General features: G+C 49.0%; 5 protein-coding genes across 5 annotated transcripts; 2 read left to right on the top strand and 3 right to left on the bottom strand.

Annotated features, from left to right (window-relative positions):
- Positions 1–5939: 5939 nt before the first annotated feature.
- On the top strand, positions 5940–6771 carry SCP_0600720 (Peptidyl-prolyl cis-trans isomerase; the record flags this gene model as incomplete). The annotated part of the gene is made up of 6 exons (XM_027759206.1): positions 5940–5947; positions 6006–6021; positions 6097–6252; positions 6311–6386; positions 6449–6528; positions 6604–6771. 6 exons carry the CDS (start codon positions 5940–5942, stop codon positions 6769–6771), a joined length of 504 nt encoding a protein of 167 aa, XP_027615007.1.
- Positions 6772–7333: 562 nt separating this feature from the next.
- Positions 7334–8396, top strand: SCP_0600710 (hypothetical protein; the record flags this gene model as incomplete). The annotated part of the gene is made up of 4 exons (XM_027759205.1): positions 7334–7465; positions 7523–7702; positions 7767–7909; positions 7982–8396. The coding sequence occupies 4 exons, from the start codon at positions 7334–7336 to the stop codon at positions 8394–8396; spliced, it is 870 nt and encodes a 289-aa protein (XP_027615006.1).
- A 691-nt stretch (positions 8397–9087) lies between these two features.
- Positions 9088–9255, bottom strand: SCP_0600700 (hypothetical protein; the record flags this gene model as incomplete). Its single annotated transcript, XM_027759204.1, has 1 exon — positions 9088–9255. The coding sequence occupies one exon, from the start codon at positions 9253–9255 to the stop codon at positions 9088–9090; it is 168 nt and encodes a 55-aa protein (XP_027615005.1).
- Positions 9256–11365: 2110 nt separating this feature from the next.
- On the bottom strand, positions 11366–11734 carry SCP_0600690 (hypothetical protein; the record flags this gene model as incomplete). The annotated part of the gene is made up of 1 exon (XM_027759203.1): positions 11366–11734. One exon carries the CDS (start codon positions 11732–11734, stop codon positions 11366–11368), a length of 369 nt encoding a protein of 122 aa, XP_027615004.1.
- A 548-nt stretch (positions 11735–12282) lies between these two features.
- SCP_0600680 (hypothetical protein) lies at positions 12283–12672 on the bottom strand (the record flags this gene model as incomplete). Its single annotated transcript, XM_027759202.1, has 1 exon — positions 12283–12672. The coding sequence occupies one exon, from the start codon at positions 12670–12672 to the stop codon at positions 12283–12285; it is 390 nt and encodes a 129-aa protein (XP_027615003.1).
- Between the last annotated feature and the right edge of the window lie 8746 nt (positions 12673–21418).

Raw genomic sequence — 21418 nt, 5'->3', positions numbered from 1 at the left:
TCCTCAGCCTCTTGAAGTGTGAAATTAAAGTACTCCATCTGCACTGATTCTGCAGCGGGAAAGCTAAAACTGCAGCAACGTGAGGTCAAAGAACTAGAAGGCGAAAAATGGGCCTCACCCCAAGTATCAAGAAACGGACGACTTCGTCGCCCATGATCTTACTATCAGCAGTACATTTGATTGCCTTCATAACTTGCTGCATCCTCACAGATGTCTGTACAGTTCTCTGTCGCAGATCAGGACGAACAAGTTGATCTTCAAAGATTGAATGTTATGGTGAGAAAGCAAGTAGCGGCACCACCTCGGCGCCGGCCCCAGATCGCGTGACACACACGGAAGTTCGTCTACGACCAACAATGTGCACTTCAAGCGTACATACTAATTTCACTCTAAACTATGATCTAATGACCCTGTTTTTATGGCCAATGTTATTACAAGATGATACCTGCGGCGTGAATTGTCCCTCGCCGAGCTTACACGGGTGTATTGCTCGACAACACCTGTCAGTTCTCCGTAGAGTGTTTATCGGCTGATTAGACCATAATAAATAATCTGGTGGATATAGGGACGAAGTCCTAGCGTAGTGAACGATATAACCTTACCGGTCGCAACATGGACTATTCAAGCAAAATTAAGGCTGGGTAATTTGTCATTCTGTCTCTAATATTTATTGGATGTCGATGGTATCTCATTTCTCTTCGATGGGTTCTGGGTTTACGGACGAGCCTGGAAAGCTACCAACCGGATGTCTTCCTTGTTCGACAACCACGCGTAATGGTTTGTTCTCATGCAAGGCGCTAGAATACCCTTGACACATCGTTACCAGCGTCGCTTTGTGAAAGACATGCAAGTTCATCAAGGAGACGACACATGGAGATGCGGCACGAATCCCGTCGCACAAAGCCTGGTTCCTCATCCTGGGTACGTCTCCCATTGGTTGAGGCTTCCTGAGCCATCGCTTCAGTCGTCGCCGGCAAGGTAAACGTACGCACCGTGTGTAGCATATCTGATTATCGATGGGTGCAGCAGGTCGGCTACTTCTCTGCTGTCATGCATTAATAACAGCTGCAATCCAAGTTCCGGTCATATGGCTTTCACGTCTCTATTTGTGTGCTCGCGTCTGGTGACCCATGCACCGTGGGTGCGGACATGAATACACGAAGCTTGCGTCGAATGGGCAATGCACTTCTTTGTGACAGCATAACGCTGCTAAGGACCAACAGAGCTTCAGTGATCGATACGTACACATGGAAAACCACAAACTTTCGAAATGGCAGTTCAAGTGTTACCGATGTTTCTGTTCGCACTTTCCATAGGTCTTAAAAACATGAGGCTGCATTTTGAACGTCCTTCCGACGGACACAGTGAATCTGTCTGTCTTTCGTGTGAGTCCAAGGAACTGAGAATTCTGATTCCATGGATATTCGCGTGCTGCGGGAGCTTACTCTGTGCGAATATCGGAAAACGACATTTTCCCTCCTTCCCTGCAATGCCACTGCCCTTATCTCAGCCCTACCTGGAAATTGATCATCTTACTTTCCGCAAGGACCGATGATCATGTGCCCCTCCGGATAGATATTGACTTCTTGCTTCCCTCCGTCTTCATCTGAGAAGTCGATAGATGCCAGTGGTCCTATGGATTTATTCTGCTTTAGTATGCCGGCGTCACGGAGATGGCTATGAATTAGAGATGTTGCTTAGCGGACATCGGTTTCCTTCCTTCTCAACCTCCACCAACTCCTGGCTAATCTTGTACGCCTGAGCATTCAGAGGACAGTGGCCGGAGATTAGATGCATCCTTCGGTGTTTTTTGTGTACTCGATAAGCCTTCATCGTGGCGTTGTCTTCTTGGATTTTACTCATATTCACTTCGACTGAAGGCTTGGCCTCCTGGAAATCGAACTTCAGAAGTTTCCTAAATGGGATCGGAGTGGAAGGAACGCAACGTGCCGACAACGTGGAGGACCAATGGCAACCGCCGAAAATTTTTCGAATATCGACACGAATTTCTCAAAGATTTATTTCGACGAAGTCAACGAGAGGCCGCTTCAAACTGAGGTTCGTGACCGTCATAAATTATAACGCATGTAACATTAAAGATGACGGCTTGCAGATATACCGTCTCGAGTAAGGCGGCGTCCTCGTAAAGAAGAGTGATTACCCATCCTTGTATTTCTCTCAATCACACGGTCTGTTCAGCAGTAAATTTGCTCCCGGTGGACCGGCGACGTGTGTAGCATAGTCCTGGTCGCCGTCTCATTCTACCGGTGAGTAGGCAAAATCCTGAGCCTATCTGACCGGTCCTCGGCCTCATTGTCCGCTTAACGAAGTTACCGTGCTCTCCCTTTTCGAAATTCTTGATTGACAAATTGCACTGTGGCAAAGCTGTGGCGGCGGTGTGGGTACACATCTTCCACGCGACTGGATCGGGGCTTTCTGCAGACTCAGCAGGTTGTTCTGTGGGTGACCTACCTATTTATGGTATTTGTGCTTACTGTACTTTGAAAAACTTCTAGTGGCGCGACGCGGACTGCGGCGGTCTGATGGTTGCTGACTGGAGCATATCTTGTGTCAAGTTATGTTCTGAGACTAAGACTTCTCTCCGTGACAGGTTAAAGGGAACGGATCGAGCTTCTTCCGTGGATTCCTGTGTTTCCGAGGATCAAACTCGCCCTTCAATGGCGGTGAACTTACACTTGAAGATAGCTCCGAGCTTCGAAGAAGTTGAATGCTGTGCGTCGACGGAAGCCGTCATCGGACCTGAGGCGAGAGCGACGACTTATGGAACCATCTCAATCCCGTTGTCGGACAGCTCAGGTGATGCCCATTACAGTACCAGAACTAAAATGTCCCCGGAGCAGCTCAACGCCCTTTACTTGAGGAAACGCCAAGCACTTACCTATGAATCTTGTCACTTCCCTTCCTGTTGCAGGGAGTCCGATCCGCATCGAGCGTCGCCCTACTTGGTGATCATCACAACGCCACAAGTGCTACTCCCACGCAAGGGTTAAAGTTATATGTTCACCTGTACCCATCGGGGCCGTTGGGGTCCGTTGGCACCGAAATGCAGTGCGGGTCAACTGGGTCGAGATCCCTCATGACAAGGGGCAGAATGCGTTTCGTGCAGTTGTACGCAGCAAATTTGTGTTTTTCTCCTGCTGTTGCGTAATATCTGTCAAACGCGGGCTCCGAAGGTTCTGCGTGGGATCCCGATCTACAGGAGTTACGTCCCTGCAATTCGATCATATGATACACAACAATCTTTCAGTTCGGCGTGTCCGACTTACCACAGTGTACACGACCGTGTCAATTCCCGCGCTGAGACAGATATTACGAAATGTAACTAAGGACGCAGCAAGCATCTCAGGATTTTGTCACCTCAGAGGGTATTGAATGTGTTGAGAATTGAGTCTGCACGTATGGTAGAGAGATAAGTCTGCATTCAAATGGGTTCAATAATCAATCTGTCCAAGTTTGGGATGCGGTAATGGGGTATGTACAAAAACGCTTCATGAACGCTAGTGAGCGTCCAGGACCCGGCTTGACAAAGCGTCCGCGCTGCAACTCTCCCGTCCAGCATTCATTCCGCTGGTGCCATTTGGGTGCCATTGCCGCTAAGCTCAAAACGCCCACATATGAGAGCCGAGAATTCTGGGGCGACCGCGCTGTATCGGAACTTTCCGTGATGATTGATGGCACTGAAAAAGTAGCAAAAAAGGTATACAATGGATACCCTGCAGCGCTGTACATGTGCTGCCGCTCACTTTGGTTGAGCATATGCAAGGAGTTTTTGCGACGAAAGGAGAACAATGGGACCTACCGTGCGGAGCGGGTTTTCACGAGCTGGGGTGCACCGCCTACAAACAGCTGATCGTGCCAATGCTGCTTCCAAGACATGATCATGGGAAGGGCGAGCCGGCAGAAGTGTGAAGATCAGCGTCACAAGTATGCAGACGAACTGCGCCCAAGATAGCGCATAGGAATGCATCAAGTGCAGGTGAACTTACGCATGTTTGCGAAGGCCTATCCTCCAATTCGCGTTCCGCTCACCAATCGTGCCGCAGGCGTTGCGTGAGTTGATAGGTAATTATTAGCACAGTCATGTCATCAGCCCCGAGTCTGCTAGGAAGGAGTTACTGCGAAACACATTGTTCCTGCACAATAGGTCCGCGCTGAGTGGCGTATTGCACATAAGTTAGAGATCTACGGAGCCAGAAGCATAGCTGCGCCCCCGGATATCTCCGCCACGAGCGCACTGGCTTCTGACAATGCAGTAGATGGAACTGCCGGAGTAATCTTCACGGCAATTGACCTCGAAGTCGCAACATGCCGCGAGACCGCAGCGTGTTCTCTGAGTCGAGCCCGGTGGTCACCGCCGGGAGCGCTGCGTGTGAACTTTACCGGCCCTTGCGACACAGGCGTGAGGTGGGTATCTATAGTTGTTGATGAACACAGAGACGATGGCGACGGACAGGGTCGCTGAGAGGTGAGCGGACGAGCGGGTGCATATGGCATGCTCCAGCGCGCATCGCAGAATGACGGCCTATGTGAAGCAGCTGCTCAGTTTGAAGACGCAGATTGGGAGATGGCCGCCGGGAGCGGCTGTCGTGAGTACCACCCCAGCGAATGGGGAAAACCGGAGGAGATATCTCCCACTGTTTGTCTGGGGGGCTTCAGTAATTGAGGTGACCCACACGTGCGAAAGCTGCAGTTGGATGTGCGGGTGCGCAAATAGCCATGAGGCGAAAATATTGCGTATGTGTTGCAAGAACTGTGGTCGAAATTTATCTTGAGTAACCGGGTGTGGTGCAGAGTCCACAATGGCCTCTCGCTGGAGGAAAACTATGTCGAACCACACAGAATTACAGGCGAGAAGCGCTTGGTACTCGACCTGTACTTGGAGGATGAAACAACCGAGACCGAGTGAACTGTCTCCAGTCTCCTGGTCTGACAGCCGCCCTTCTGAGCAGTGTTCTTTGTAGCGCGAGAAAGACGGATCTGGGTGACTTCGCTGTCAGGGTGAGCGCGCGGCTCGGCGTCGTCGGTAATGATATTCGTCCTTTCACACTGCGTGTACCTGCACATGCACGTCCAGCACCAAGTGATGGTTCACGAGATGGGATTCGCCCATCCGATGTTTGCGACGCGCTTAACCTGACGCTGGATAGCACACAATTTTTTTATGTCGAGGGACGATATTGGTTCCGCGCCATCGACGGAAATTAAGGCATGTCGAGCAACAACAAAGCTAGCCCAAAGTGCAATGACGACACGTAATGCTGGAGCTGGGGCAGATACCCATCTAGATAAGCTGGAGCGCGAGGTGATGACATTGCGATGTAAGCGAATCTGTGTGCAGCTAGATGTGCAGTGAGAGTGAACGACGCGAAGCACGGGAAGAAGTCGATGGTCACTTACATGCATCTGACAATGATGTCACATACTGTACAGTTCAGCAGTCCGTCGCGCTACGGTGCTTCGGGTGGGAGGACGAGAATTCATCAATTAATCAAAGGAATTAGCCATACATGTGCAGAGTGGATGAAAGAAGGCGGACCATCGATGTTCTGCAAACCGCAGTTTCTCCCATTCGCCACCTGGGAGAAATGAAAGGAGAAAATGAAATGAGAGAAAATTTGGCGTTGACAGGTTTACGACACCTGCGCACGACCGCAGCGAAGTACAAGCAGTTGCGCTGGAAGAGATCTCGGACGATCTCCGCACAAGTTAATGGCGTTCTCTGCCGGGCGGGGGAACTCTCCGGCAACTTCCCGTCACACGACAAATTGCGGACTTTGCCGGAAACTAATCCTGACCTCCTGGTTCCCCTCGCGAGTGCCACCTCCCCAAGCTCTAAAAAATGGATGGACAATCCTTCTCTCTCATCTCCTCTCCTCCACTCCCCCATATTTTCATCCCGCTCACCTCTGTACACAATCATGGCAGCGTGCGCCCATCCGATTTTTTCATCATTGCTGCTCGATGCTGACTGCATTTGCTGCTAGTAGACATGATGTCTTCGTGAGTGCCCTTCCCACTGCGATCTGCACAGCAAATTTCTTAACCCAACGTGCACTCCCCGCGTCCGATTTCCAGTTTGAAGTTTCGATTGATTACGTGCCAGCTGGCCGCATCGTCCTCAGGCTTTTCGACTCCATCTGTCCAATGACTGCTCGAAATTTCCGTGAGCTGGCCACAGGGGAGCATGGTTATGGTTACGCCAACTCCAGCTTTCACCGCGTCATGCCTGGGGTTCGCAGTTTCTCCGTTCTCCCCTCCTGCGTGATTGTTGAGTATCGTTTCTTTGCAGTTCATGATTCAAGGCGGCGACATAGATGGTGGCGACGGGAGTGGTGGAAGGTCAATCTACGGGTCTCGCTTTCCCGGTAGGTGGACTATATCCGCTGTCTCCGTTATCCTCCCTCAGCGTATGGCTGTGCTCCTGTAGACGAGAACTTCCGGCTGAGCCATGACAAGCCGGGACTGCTCTCGATGGCGAACCGCGGCCCGAACAGCAACTCCTCTCAGGTGAGCTACTACACCGCACTGATGTGTTCTCTCCCGCGACGTCGCGCTGACGCTGATAACTGACGCCCGCCACAGTTCTTCATCACCACCGCCCCTGCCCCATGGTGTGACCGGCGAAATGTCGTATTTGGCGAGGTCGTTTCCGGAATGGAGCTCGTCAAGCGCATCCAGTCCTACGAGTCCGATGACATCCTTCGGCGACCCTCGCGCACCATCGTCATCACTCGGTCAGGAACACTATGATTCTCCATGGAAACGGACACAGCACGCAGTGCGTGCTGGACTTCTGCCGCGAGAGTGTTGCCCTCAAGTAATTCGAAATTGATCCTAGAGTAAGATTACACAGTATATGTTTCCCGTAATGGCGGCTCGAGCCTCGAGGAGGCTGCTTTGCTATCTATCATGCTTTAACTTTGTATTCGTCCCTTGCTGTCTTGCTTGGTTCGGTCCGTATAGCGAGCTCTCGAGGCTGGCTTCTTGTTGTTATCAACGATTTGCCTGATGCAGTGTTGTGGGTTAGTGTACTACCATTGCTGGTTGGACCTCGGTAGCAGTTGATGAAAGTTCCGCAGTTGAAAACATCCCTGGGCAAGCATTTCCATGAACGGAAAGTTCCATGTCGCCGGCATCTGCCGATTTCTCTCGACTGACGTAAGCGACTGGTCGCGGACCTGGCGTAGTGATCATCGTCTTCCAACTTCCTCGGCGGAGACCCGTCGCTGCGAAATTCACTACTTACTAGAGCTTCGCTGCAGCTGCTGCTGTGTACACCGCAACGCGATCACGCTGATTAATACGAAACGCCATGGGGAAACTCAACATCGCACACCACAAGTCGTATCACCCCTACCGGCGGGACAACATCGAGCGCGTGAGACGCGATGAGGAGGAGGCGCGCCAGACAGAGGCGGTTGAGGAGGGGCGCATGATGCTAGCGGTACGTAGACTACTTTTATTTTGTTGCTTGGCGATTCGACCCTGACATCTCGCGTAGGACTCGGAGGCACGAATGGATCTACTGCGCCAGCGCGCCGGGGCGGGGAAGGGGAAGAAGCGGAAGGATGACGAGGATATCAGCGCAGAGGCTCAAGCTCAAGCTCAAGCTCAGTCTCGAGCGGAGCCTTCATCACTCATTTCGGGCGGCCACATCAACTTCTTCGAGGACGTTGAGCGGGTATGTCTACTTCATTTTTTGCTGCGAGGGCGTGGCGCTGGCGACTGATGGTCTGGACGCTTAGCAGTTGATACCCGTAGCGAGAAGACCGAGGGAGCCCGCAGAGACGGAGAAGGGCATCCCGCTCGCGCCTGCGGAGAAAGATTTGAAGCCATGGTACTCAGATCGCGACCCCGACAAGAGCAGGGAGCTTAATCCCGACCGCAAGTACGCCTACATTTTTTGAGCTCCACTCGTCCGCTCTGTCGAATAGACGCTTATTTGGGATTATCTCGATAGGTTGCGCGATCTGGCCCGGAAGTCCGTGAATGACCCGCTTACTTCGATTAACACCCAGCTCGCCGCTCGTTCTGGCACACCGATTAGCAGCAACCGCGCGCCAGCACGGCGCGCCCTCCCTGCATCTGCATCACAACCCCAGTCAAATTCCCAGGGCGCTGCACCAAGCGTCACGCGGCCGCCAGAGCTTGCCCGGTTGACCCGCGAGTCCTCTGAGCGCGCACGAGCGCAGGAGCTGATCCGCAGGCGGAAAAGAGAACTCGCGGGCAGTGAGACGCCCAGCACGGTGTACGGCGGCGTGGACGAGCGCGGGGGCGCGTACGGCGATGTATTCAATCGCCAGGATGTCGAGGAGGCACATCGCCATCGGGAGAGGGGGTGGGATGGCCAAAGTGGGGTTCGGTCAAGATGGTGATGGTTTACGGTTGTGGTCGGAATTGTAGTTGCGGTGAGTTGTGCTTCGGTTTGATATTGGTCTCGGCCTGTATTACTTATCGTTCCAACGATGTACGATGTATGCAGACAGCAACCCGAGAGCAGACATTTGAATGTGCATCAGTGGCGGTGCAGTTCCACCTATAGACCATGGCACCGACCGAAGAGCTTTCGTTCTTAACACTCGTAAGTCGTACGACGCGAACAGCGACATCGATCTAGAGTTGTGTTTTTGAGCAGTTACAATCGACCCCTAGGCTATGGTCGCCTTATGTTTCGAGGCATTTCTAGATCTCATCCATAAGCACGGCCTCGGATGTTTGGGACTCCTGGGAATTATGCAACGTCCGTTGTCGCCTCTCTGGAAGGCCCAGGTCTGTGAGGGCCCCATGGTGCGATTCTGAATTTCTCAACCAGGCTATCGCAGTACCGGATACAAAGCTAGTGGGATATTACTACAACAAGTCGCACACGCCAACCACTACTTTGAAATCTTTGGGCATTGCGGAGGTAGCACTCTTCTCGGACAATGGCGCGGTCACCTCAGGATGCCCATCAATGATGCCTGGGCCAAATTAGACTGAACAGATGTCCAACGCAACTGACTTCGGATCCAACTGGCCTTCCCTTTATCACTACAATAAGTGTGCCTATCACTTCTGATATCGGTCCTAGTCGGCGTGGTCGACTTGGCTGATACGGCCAGGGACTGGAGATGAAACGCTTGCAGTAACTTCATAACCCAAAGTTGCAGGGAAGTGCACAAAGGTGGACGAGGGCACGTTGGTGAGTGGTTCGTCGTAATCGGATGGTGTAGCTTGAACCGTCGATACTTCCATTCTGATGCTGCTGTAGGTTCCAGTGTGCTCTATACACCTCCTGTGGCAACTGAGATCATGTGTGCCCTTGATAGCAGCTTCTTCAACAAGGATCTGTCACTTGAGGTTTAACTTGTAGTTGCGGTTGATATCGATATGTGTCCAGTTCGTTCCTGCCATCGATGCGCTGTCACCTTCTAACCTACACCGTAAGTCCCATACGCAACAAACTTTTTTCAAATCTACGTATTTCTAGCCAAGGTGTGCCGCCGAGAACTTAAGCGGACCTGGCGCAAAACACTCGGACTATGTTTGGATATCATGATGTCCCCGTGAGTTTTTGTGTTGATATGAATGCTCAGTAGAACCCGCAGGCTGAGCATAATTGAACATCGCTATCAGGATGGTCCGGTGACCCCCGTAATCTCAGACTACTTTAGCGTGAGCTCTGCTGAAGATGCGGCAGTTCGGCATATAAGACCATGCTTCTACCAGAATGTCACTGGCGGTGGACTGTCGAACGCGACTGGACATTGGATTCCTTTAGGTGGTATACTACGCCCATCCTGTGCGGACGACGCATGTGAGATGAAGGCCTCCTCCCGGGCACGGCTGCACCGTTCAAGTGGAGACAGAAATGAACTGTGTGAGTTACCTTTGCGTTGGGCGCACATGTACATATCCTGGCGAGATAAACTTCGTTGGTCTAACGGTGTTTCGGCGCTTGCTTTACCACCGTCCATGCTGGAAATCTACTGACGACTGAAGTACCATTCCCCCCTCCGCAGCAGAGATTTTCCAATTTCGTGTGGTGCGTTCATCTCCTCTCCGTTACGGGAGTTCCATGCTTACTCGACGTGCAGCAATTATTATTGTCCCGTACCAAATGACAAGCGTAGACACAGCTACGTACCACCGTCTCCCTCTGGGAAACGACTTCGCCTACACTCCACCAGGTCATAGGCTAATGGGCTCTGGAACGACTACTCGGTTGCAGTTCTTCATCATCACCTATGTTTCCGCCCTCCGCTCCACTCCTAGCGGTGTCAAAGTCTGTTAGACAATGGACACTATTCCCGATCTGCACGTGCGTACGATTACCTAAGGATTACTCGTCGTGTGGGTACAAAAACTGAGCCACTGTGCGTGAGGTGACTCCAGCCAGCTATCCCTCTTTCTCAGCACTGTGCCATCTGACCTGTGCCATTCTCCCGCAGGGGTGCGCTCGGTCATGATTCTGCGCCTCACATACCCGCCTGTGCATGTGACCCTTGCACTCCGTGTCAGGGTGCGGCCTTCGGGTTGTGGCGGCCGCAAGCATTGTTGCCAACTGGCGCTGGCGGTGTTTGGTATGGGGAAAGCCGTTTCTTTTTTCCTTCCGTTGTGTCTGAACTTTGCTTTGTGTCGCATTTCAAGAATCTTTTCTCTTTCCATGCGCAAACTTGGCCGGTCGGTGCTCGAGACTGGAAAGGTAACAGTACTGATATGTTCCTTCCAATCAGGGGGTTTATGTCTCTGCTGCTATCGGCGTGGTACCGCTTGTCGTACCGGCTGATGTTGACCAACAGTTACTAATCCGCAAAGGTATGCGCACTCCTTGAATATCAGCGCTCGTTCATAGGGGTGATCGCGGTTTTTGACAGGTAGACGGCACTGGATGACTATGCCGGGGCAACAGTGATTTAGGGAGGCGTCCGTATACGTAACTCCGCGGCAGCAGGGATACGCCATAGACCTATAATTATTGACGCCTCAGTACGTCGTAATTTGCACTCAGAAAAAAACCTGTAGCGTTTCACATCACAGCGGCGACAGGGATGCAACTCACGTGAAGTCACATGTGCATGATCCGTGACATTGCGCATCATAGCACTGCGAGGAGAACCCTGGCGCGTTACATCTTGTCTTCAACGTCATCTTCGAAATCGGAAGGGACAAGTGGCCACAAGAACTTGTACAATAACTTCAGAGGGGTTTCACCCCGAGTTACAGCAGTTCTGCAGCCAGCTGGCTACAAAATGTGCACTCTCAAGCTCCGAACTATCTCATCTGGTCGCAACGCGCACACATATGTCGATGTACAAGGTACATCAAGTTTCCTTGCTTGGCGGAAGCGTAAGACCCCGCTAGGCTACGAGTACTTACGTATATGTCTGAAATTGTGTACGTCTACTCTGGAAACGAAGAATGGACGCGCATCTAACACATTGGACCATCGCTCGGACACATCACCTTTTAAGGCTCCACCAAACTCAGGATCCTCCTTCCACTCGCTGCCATATATAACCCCCAGCCGCCCGGTCGCGGCCAAGTACTTCGGCAGACCGTCCGCAATAACATTCCATACCAAGTAGAACCGCTCCTCACTTCTCTCCGGCTCAAGCGTCTGGAAAATAACGCGCAATTGCGGACACTGTTGAGCAACATGAACCAAGGCATCATCCACCTCTGTCCACTCCACTGGGGAGGGTAGAGTATAAGGCAGGAGCTGAGCTGCCATGGCGTCAATGTATATGTGCTGGAGGTGGACATGGACAGGCTGAATCAGCGAGAGCGCGAGTGAGATATCCACGATGTGGGTGTAATGATGGTAGTAATCATCGTAGAATAGCACTTCGCTCCTGATGTGCAGCGTCGCAAGGCTCAGATTGTCGGCGAGGCTAAAACGCTGCGTCCATGGCGGATTGTCATAGAGGTGCCGGGCGTTCACGAAGCAGAACACAAGGTGCTGCAAGTGCGTGCCGGCTTTTCTGAGGAGTTCTTGCAAAGCAGTAGATGAGCTGTAAGGAGGGACAGATATTTCAAGCCTGCGTAGCGGATGCTGAACATTTCCATCCAGAAAAGGGCTCGCGACGGTTTCAGTATAATGGAGAAACCTAGGCGTGTCCAACACCAAGTGCGTATGTGGAGGAACAACAATCCAGGATGTCCACGTATCGTCTACCACATACGATCGCCAGGTGGACAACGAGCGCAGTTGCGGACATGCAGCGATGAGTCGCAAGAGATCTCCTGGATGGAACGTGGATTCTCGCAGGTAAATCGTCTTTAGGCTGCACAGATTAAGCCGAACTTCGACTGCGTGTCATCCAATATTTTGCCCATCGACTGGGCCACCTCGAGATGCTCAACACGAGGAAGCTTAACCAACGCACGAGGCATCTCGCCGTCGACCCAACTTGGCCGGGAATGCGTCTTCACAACCACGACGCGCCTGACGTGATTGGTAAGATATGGGAATCTTCTGAGGAGCTTTTCAAACGCGGCATAACCGACGGCATCTTTAAGGATAATTGAGCGGAAAAGGTGAAGGCGCGTCCGGGGCAACCAGCTGCGGCACACGAGACCGCAGGCAATGAGCGCGGCGGGGTCATCCCGAAGCTGATCCAAAACGAAGTCGACCAATTCTGGGGGTAACATTTGAGCATCGTGCTGCATGATCAGTCCTGGATAATTCGGCACTCAACGCGAAACGAGAAGAGAGGGACGTACTCTTTTTTTTCTTTCTTTTTTTTGCCTCATGTGTTTATTGTCCGCGAGGGCGTAGCCCTATGGTAGACATGGTACTAGTGTATGTAGGGACGATAATAACTAAAGGTAGTTCAATGTAAACATAGTGGGGACGTACTCTTATGGACCAAGAAGCCTCTCGTCAACGATGGTCTCAGTTGAAAAGGAAGCGTCGCCTTCGCGGCACGCTTGCAACTCCGTGGTCGGAGTTGAATTTACCGCAGACGCGACTTTACTTCTTGAGACCACTGGCAGCTCCACTGTCCTCTGTCAAATTATTTAATGACATCCGAATAAGTTGCAGTGCTAGGAGCAACGACGTGAGAACAAGGCCCTTAAACTTTGAATGTTCCGCCTTACGGTCGAGGGGGTACAGCTAAAACAAGGAGAAACGTCACTATATTCATCTCGGATATACAGATAGGGAATAATAGAGACGCTAACCTGAGGATGACTATTAGGGTCATTTCGCGTTTCGTTGACGCCGCAGTTATTTCGTCCGACGATCGTCTCTCCTGGTCTCGTCGAAGGTGCTGTACTTGGACTTCTTACCGCCCTGTCATCAGGTAGGTTGATCTCTCATGCTTATAGAACAAGTTTTGAAATAGCGGCGTAGGGGGGATAGTTTTGGCCGGATGGAAAGACACTGCACAATCTGGCTGGAAATGAGCGGATGATCCTATGAAGGGTAAAGGTGTATTAACCCAGCATAGATGCGTCGGTAATTCCGCCTGGAACAACACAAAAAAAGTAGAACGATAGGCGTGACACTCAGCCTTATTGTCGATGACGTTCTGCCGCAAAAACTTTCTAAGCACGAAGATGGTGGTTCTGCGTGTCGCTGATTCTGAATACCAACTGCGATGACAGCTCCCTTGGCGGAAGCGAGTCGCATAGCACTCGGTTAGAGTCAGGGTGATTAAGTAGTATGTCTCACCATACAGCGCTGTCCTTCGCTCGGGGTACGTAAGCTGCCGTTCATACCGTCCTCTGGAGAAAAAGTGCGGGGAGGGGGAGGAGCCTCCCTGGATTTTCCATTTGTCATCCCCTCCATAACATTTACCTGTGGATGTCCGAAGGACCTATTACACCGCAAGGTTTATGTGAGATGAGTTGGAATGATACCCGGTGTCCCTCTAACAGAGACGTCAAATTATATTTGTATTGCCTGAAGATATTTCGTACTCCTGGCAAGCAACCGCGGGGTAATAATCTTGAACTTTGGATACTAATTGCAGGGGGACACGGTCACTCGGCGTTTGAACCTAGGCCGCCCCGTGCATGTGGTCGATGGTGGTGACGTTGCCGGACAATTGCCGGATCAGGATGCGCTTAGCACCCCTTTGATACCAACGTCTGCGCCTGGCTTTCTTCCTTCACAGCTCCCTGGGTCTTTCTCCGTGTTCAACGTCGTACAGCCCCGCACCATGATCACAATACTTCTCAACCATTCCTGCTCCTCACCATTCCTGACCGCTCCATTCCTGACCGCTCCATTCGCCCTGTCGTCGTCCTGCCCTGTCATCGCCCGCCATCGATAACGCCGATGCGGATTCGCGCCCGCTCAGCCTCCAGCTCACAGACTGCCATTCGCACCGGGATGGATTATAGAGGAGGAGGAGATGTTGCATAGAGGGATGACGGGTGTGGGCTGCGTTCATAGCACGGGGCGGCCATTGTAAGTGCTCATACTCGTCTGCTGTCCGAACGTTCGCGCTCTTCCATGTACGAGGAATGCCCCGACCTATCCGCCGTTCTCTCTTCGACGTTTGAGGTGTTTGAGTTTTCCTTCGCGACAACGGCGCGGCCTTGACCGTCCGTGCGGACCGACCGACCGGCCCCGCCAGCTCCCTGCTAGACAGTTAACTGGCAACGCCTCTCTCTCTTTCCTTCTGTACTTCCTGTACGCACTTTATTTCTTCTTGTACGGCGATCTTCGCTCGTCGACTTCTTGGTCCGCAGCTACTAGTGCTGTTCTTCACGCTCGTAGCCGTCGACCAAACAGAGTTGACAAGCTAATTATCCTTATCCTCATAATCGCATTTTCGCTTTACAACATACTGACATAATCTTAACATGTCTCATTCAGATAAGATTCGTTACGGTGGAAACATTGTAAGACTTCACGAACGTTTTCTCGGTGAACCGACAACCTTAAGTGGGGTATCGTCAACAAAGACTGGTATGTGCAGTCAAAAAGATGCAATTCCGACATTGGTGTTTGACCCAATATCGGAATTGCATCTTTTTGACTGCACTCTATAAGCCAAATCATTCAGTTGGCATCATGTTTCCCAGGTCTAAACATCATTGTCTTTTCTAGTATGTGCTCAGTCCAGACTGCAACACAGGTCAACCTAGTAATCGAGGAGTTGTTGTTGGACAAAATCAGGGAGGCATTTTCAGAATTGAATTAATTAGGGTCAAATGGGCCATGTAAGATGGGAAGTACTGCACTTCTCTTGATGTACATTGGTGATGTATTCTATATTTTTCTTATGCTCATCTGATTACTACCTTCTTCAAAGCTGCTTACATCCATGTCTAATGCGATGCAACTCATTCCCTGTTAGATTATATTGCCCTGTATATTGCACTGTTGTTATTGGAAGTCTTCACAGCGGTCTGTGCAGAGGTGTGATGGTTAAGTCCATCAACGGCCAATTCTAGTCAGCTCATGGTCTTTTAGCACAATTATGATTGCTCGTGGTCTCTTAGATCAATCATGGTCACTCACAGTCTCTTAGCACAATCATGGTCACTCGCAGTCTTGTGCCTCTGGTATGCAGATTCTGCACTAGCTACCCTCACAGGCTCTTGTAGATACAGGATATTTGGTCTGTCATGTTTGTACTTGTCTCCTTGCAGAATTATTGCCAGTATGTCTCTTGTTTACGACCCTCCTATTACTGCAAATCTGCCAATACATGACATTCACCTGAGCTGACCTGTTTCTTGTCATGTCCATTATGAGGAAGTCTCTATGATAGAATGTGAGATACCTCCCCTAAGCTGCTCAACATAAGATGACATCATGAAGAATGCATAAATAATGCGGCCTGTGAGGCGTTGTCGACCAGTGATGAAGGGACAAATCTATTGTGCATGTGACTGCATCATTGCATCTGTAGCACTGAATGGGTGATCTATTGAGTACAGTAAGATAATATAAAATATTATATAGTTCTGTCATGCTGCATCAAGAAACATTGAAGTTTAAAAGACAGCCAAATTATGCATCCTGAGTAATTTGAACGTGAAGCTGAAGGAGGTAATTATGTGATCACTTGTCTGCATCATATTGGTGTCACGGGCACAAAAATCCTTTCCTCACTGTACTTCCACTGGTATCAATGAGGGATGCATGAGATCAAGGGGTTCGGACCATCAACTATAATAACAGAAGATGACTAATGTCCCAACACAACCGATATGAGTTGAATGAATGAAAATGAGAAACAAAGTACGATCTAACAATCTGGTCAGTCAGAAGTCTCCTATCCATCAAGCCTGCACCCACATGATTTCATCGTAATCAATGAGTACGAACTCGCGGGATACTATGGTAATATCCTGCTATATCGTAATGACAGAGTTTGGGCAAAGAAAAAACTGCACTTCTTTTTCTTGATGAAACAGCTGTGAAAATAGTTCTCTTTTCTGCCTCTCTAACAACTCTGCATCTCCTCATGAAAGGAAACATAGATGTTAATAGTATGGTGATACGCTCCCAGACCTCCTGGCCTCTGAAGACATGTTTTTCAGCAATCACTCAGACCTCACTACTCTATGCCTTAGCCTCTGAAATGCATCCAACCCTTTTGCGACATTCTGCAAACTTTTCTGACTTCGTTCGACTTTGCTCGATTTCTCACAACTTCTCATCGAGATTTGACATTCTTTCATCACTCATACACCCTCTTGCATCTCCTCACTGTTGAATATTACTTACCCATTGCCCTTTGGTCTCATCTGATGTGCCCTGGCCAATTTTCTTCTAAGTCTGTACTTCCCCAACATTGCGCTGCCTCTTTGGATATTGCCCAACTCGCTGGTTTGTCATGCTAACTTATCGGTGTCGCTCGATGGTTGCACCTCCTTGTTTTGCAAATCTCATTCCCTTTATCATTTCACCTTGCCCTTCAAGACCCCTACCTTCGTGCTGGATCGGAGATGCCATTTGAGGGTTCCATGTGGTTCAGAACAAGTAACATATGTTTTTCTTTGCTTTCTCTCTACTTTACCATTCTTTCCATCACTAACATATGACATTCACCTCCCCACTTACTTTACCTATTTTTCCATTGGTCCTAGACCATTGCAACTCTTTCCGATGTCAGGATCCATTGTCTGACATTTTGTGACTTTCGCATTTTTTCTCCCTATTTCCCCCTCTATAAATGCCTGCTGTATCTACGTCGATTGTCATCGAAGACCAGTAAGAGACTTCCTCCTTCACTCCAGATCACCAAGAAACTGCATTTATTGCAATAGCGACTTTGAACTGCGATATACCCCACTGCGACATGACGAGACTGCAATACTTCGAGACTGTGTACTGTGACTGCGATAGTGAACTGCGACACTGCAATAGTGACATAGCAACATAGTGATATAGCAATATACCATCTGTGCTAGTCTTACTACGACTTTTGCATTAGACTGACTGCGACTTCATCGAGACGGTGAATACTGCATTTCCCCATAGCATTCTACCCCCACAGATAGTTTCCTTCCCCTTTGCGATTTAATTTGCCTTTGCCTACGAGTTTGGCGATCACATCGTGACTTTAGCTTTCTATCTCTGACTTTCGTGACTTTGCCGTAGATTGTTGTCCGACTTCGCTTTTACGTCGCGAGTCCTCATTTCTTTACAGGTTGCATCCCCCTTTGGCTTAGGTCGAGGTTCTGGGACCCACTTGCATTATTTCACAGTTGCGACACCCTTCCCTCTCACACAGATAGCCCTGCTTCTTGTTTGTTTTAGATGGGTTTAGGTGTTTGTATTGGGTGTGCACTCATCAACAGACACCGCCAAAACATTCTCAGGCCAAAATCTGATCGATGGGCTTCCAGTATATCTTGTCACTGCTCTGTCTAGATGGAGTCAATGAGATTCCAATCTCCAGCCTTTGAAGATGGCTGCTGGGTGAAATCTGGTCAAGAAGTGTCAGCAGGCGAGATTGGAGCATGTTCTGGTAAAGTCAGTACATGTGAAAGCTCACCGTCAAGGTGTGCAAGCTTGAGCAGCGTGAAAGATTAATATTCTCTATAGAAAGGACTGTGCCAATATTAAAAACCAACACACAATGTAGAATTGAATTTCTGCACTCAGTTCCCTCAAAATGCATGCTAAGCTCAGCTCTTCTAGTGTGGGCCATAGTTCCTGGATCATTCTCCACCTTGCATCACATATAGCTCTACCACTGATATACAATGACAGATTATGTAATGAAGCAACTGAAGGGCCTTTACTGAGCCAGTCTAGCAGAGGAATGTTGGTATCGGAGAGTATGTCTAAGCAGATGAGACTGGGACTGGGTTTGTTAAATGCACAGCTGAATTCCTACAGATTAGAAAGCACCTGAGGCCCTTTCACCCAGTTGACATGCTGAAGTGTAAGGCTATGGAGGTTGGTGAATGAGATAAGGAGGCTTGGGAGTTCCTTGTACGACCTGATTATGCAGTTGTAGAGGTGAAGGGTGTAAATGCACACCAATTGTGAAAAACCAACTAGGAGCATGGATGAATGCACCTGCTCTGTGGTCCAATGCTCAATAGTTAGGTCACGTACGTGGAAAAATACTCGCCCGAGTTTGAGCAGAAAGAGATGGATCCGCTCATATTCATGATGTTTGGTTTTAGTAGGGATATAGATAAATTTGGGCATTTCTCTCAGCCAGAGTGAGAGTATGGAGGCAAACCATGGTGTCAAGTGCTTGAACTCCAATGCATGAACAAGAGACGAGCAGCTCTGCTGGCCGAAAATGTGCATGCTGCTAAACAGGTGGTGGCCACTGTGAGCTAGCCAAGCCCGACATGTGAGTGCATAGTTGTACAGTGACTTCTGATCGCCATGCAGAAAATCGATGATATGGTCGATTAGTTCACCAGGAAGAGGATGTGGCATTGCAGTTAATTCATCTGCAAAGTGCGTGTATCGAGAAGACTGAATTAATAGGTTAATTTGTGAGGCTTGAGCAAACGAATCCATTTCTGACTGTGGCACACAGCTCTCTTCAAGAGCTTCTTAGAAGCTTGAGAGGTTTGCGAGGAATATTACATTATTTCAGTAGAGATAATGACATCATCTGAAGGTAATATGGACAGAATCCAAGGCCAATTGTGTGGTGTTCATTTGCTTATCTCGCAACATATTCCTCCACAGGGAGCCACTTCGTTGCTCCAGGCACTCACGAAGGAAGTGAAATGTCAATTAAGTATTTGCTCATGCTAGAGTTGAGCTAAAGCATTGCGGAGAATTGTAAGAACTGGAGGAGGAAGGGAGCGGAAATCGATCTGTCTGTTTTCTTTGGAATCCAAGTATTGCGCAATCAGTCAGAGGATGCAGATTTGATGAGAGTACATATGTCAGATATTCCGCTTCTCAAACTAGAGTGTGAGGTCACTAATCTTTACAAAGAGGGGCTGGGAGAAACTTAGCCTAGCATAGCATCAGCCAATCTAAGATGAAGAGTAGAGAAGGGAATTACACTGGATGGTTAATGGCTGTGTCAGAAAGAATCAGGAAAAATCAGAATGGAGACTTAAAAAGTACCTGGATGCATATCCTTATTGACCAAAAATTGCTATGAATACTCACGCACCATGAGAAGCGCATCTATCTTCATGCTAGTCCTGACATGGACACCTGAAGAAATACACAGGAGAGGCAGCAGTTGCACGTTGCTGTGCATCTGCACACTTACAATGCCACACTAGGGACTTCACATAAATGGATTCCGAGGAGCCAGCGGGGCGATCTGTGAACGTGTAATATGTGTCCATATCTTTCCAATACTCTTCGCGGAAACATTTGTCATAGGTAAAGCCAGGAATAGGCAATCTTAGCAGCAGAAGTAAGAGTGGAGTTCATTGTCCATTTTAAGTGGAGGTAGGTTTTGACTCTGTGTTTATCTTGAGGGGGAATTTAGTATGACAGAGATATGCGAATACAAGTAAGACTTATGACAAGCCAAGTTACAGTAGTCTGAGAAGCTACAGCACGATGACAGGATATTTTTTCTGACTAGGTAACCATCGTAAACAGAAATTAGTTCACAAAATTGTCCAGTGTGAAACTTTAATGGTCAGTATATCCTCAAGCAATCAAGAGCCTAGCTAATTAGCGCTCACTGGCTCGTGTAAATAAGCTATGAATATTCTATTCACTGCATCTCTCCAAGGGACATTGCTTTTCATGTGTACACCGGACACCTGAACATACTCCAAGTTGGAGTCATGTGCCTTCTGTTGAATACTGTACTTCATTATGCAGTCCTTATACCGTAGTGTCACATCTGTATTAGCAAAGCATGAGTGGTTACTAGTTTGAGATATGATGGACCATTCACATACTGACCTGATCACCCGTGATGAGATATATACGAGAAGTGACAGACATGTCACGGACAAATGAACATATGGTAATTTTCATTTCTTTCACTACCCTATATAGTATTATCTTCTTCTGGCTGTAAGTGTTCATTTTCATGTTGTTCAGTTGGAAACCAAATTTCTCCTATTTCGGTGTGTGGATGTTAAAATGTTGAATGATTACTGCAGTAGACCTGTTAGGACCATATCATTCAAGATGAGTCACAGATGAGTTACAGTCATGTCCATGAGTAGTTGTGGATGTCATTTGCAATGTCCGCTATCAAAATGTTTTATAACTTTTTTCTGCTTGCACAATCTTAGTGCACAAAACTGAAAGACATACAAAACATTCAAGAGTGCACATACAAAGAGGAAGATTTCCTCATGCTTGACAGTGCTGACTCGAATGGCTTGGAATGTGCAATAGAATTGCAAGCAGCCCGTGCAGCTTCGATCTTCAAAGATCGTGTGGTCAATTTCTGGAGGGCAAAAAAAACATATTCTCGATTTATGTCACATTGATGTGCTCCCAGACCTCCTGACCTCTGAAAACATATTTTCCAGTAATCTCTCAGACCTCACCACTCTATGTCTTAGCCTCCAGGATGTATCTGACTCTTTTATGACACTCTGCGGACTTTTGCAACTTTGCTCAATATCTCGTGACTTCTCTCCGAGATTTGACATTCTTTTATCACTCATACACCCTCTTACATCTCCTCACTGTTGAATATTACTTACCCATTGCCCTTTGGTCTCATCTGATGTGCCCTGGCCAATTTTCTTCTAAGTCTGTGCTTCCCCAACATTGCGCTGCCCCTCTGGATATTGCCCAACTCACTGGTTTGTCATGCTAACTTATCGGTGTCGCTCGATGGTTGCACCTCCTTGTTTTGCAAATCTCATTTCCTTTATCATTTCATCTTGCCCTTCAAGACCCCTACCTTCGTGCTGGACCAGAGATGCCATTTGAGGGTTCCATGTGGTTCAGGACAAGTAACATATATTTTTCTTTGCTTTTCCTCTACTTTACCATTCTTTCCATCACTAACATATGACATTCACCTCCCCACTT

This window comes from Sparassis crispa (genome assembly GCF_003851025.1).
Source record: "Sparassis crispa DNA, contig_000005F, whole genome shotgun sequence".
Classification (NCBI taxonomy): Eukaryota; Fungi; Basidiomycota; class Agaricomycetes; order Polyporales; family Sparassidaceae; genus Sparassis; species Sparassis crispa.
Note: the sequence above shows the minus strand (reverse complement) of the source record. Positions and strands in the feature narration are given on the sequence as shown.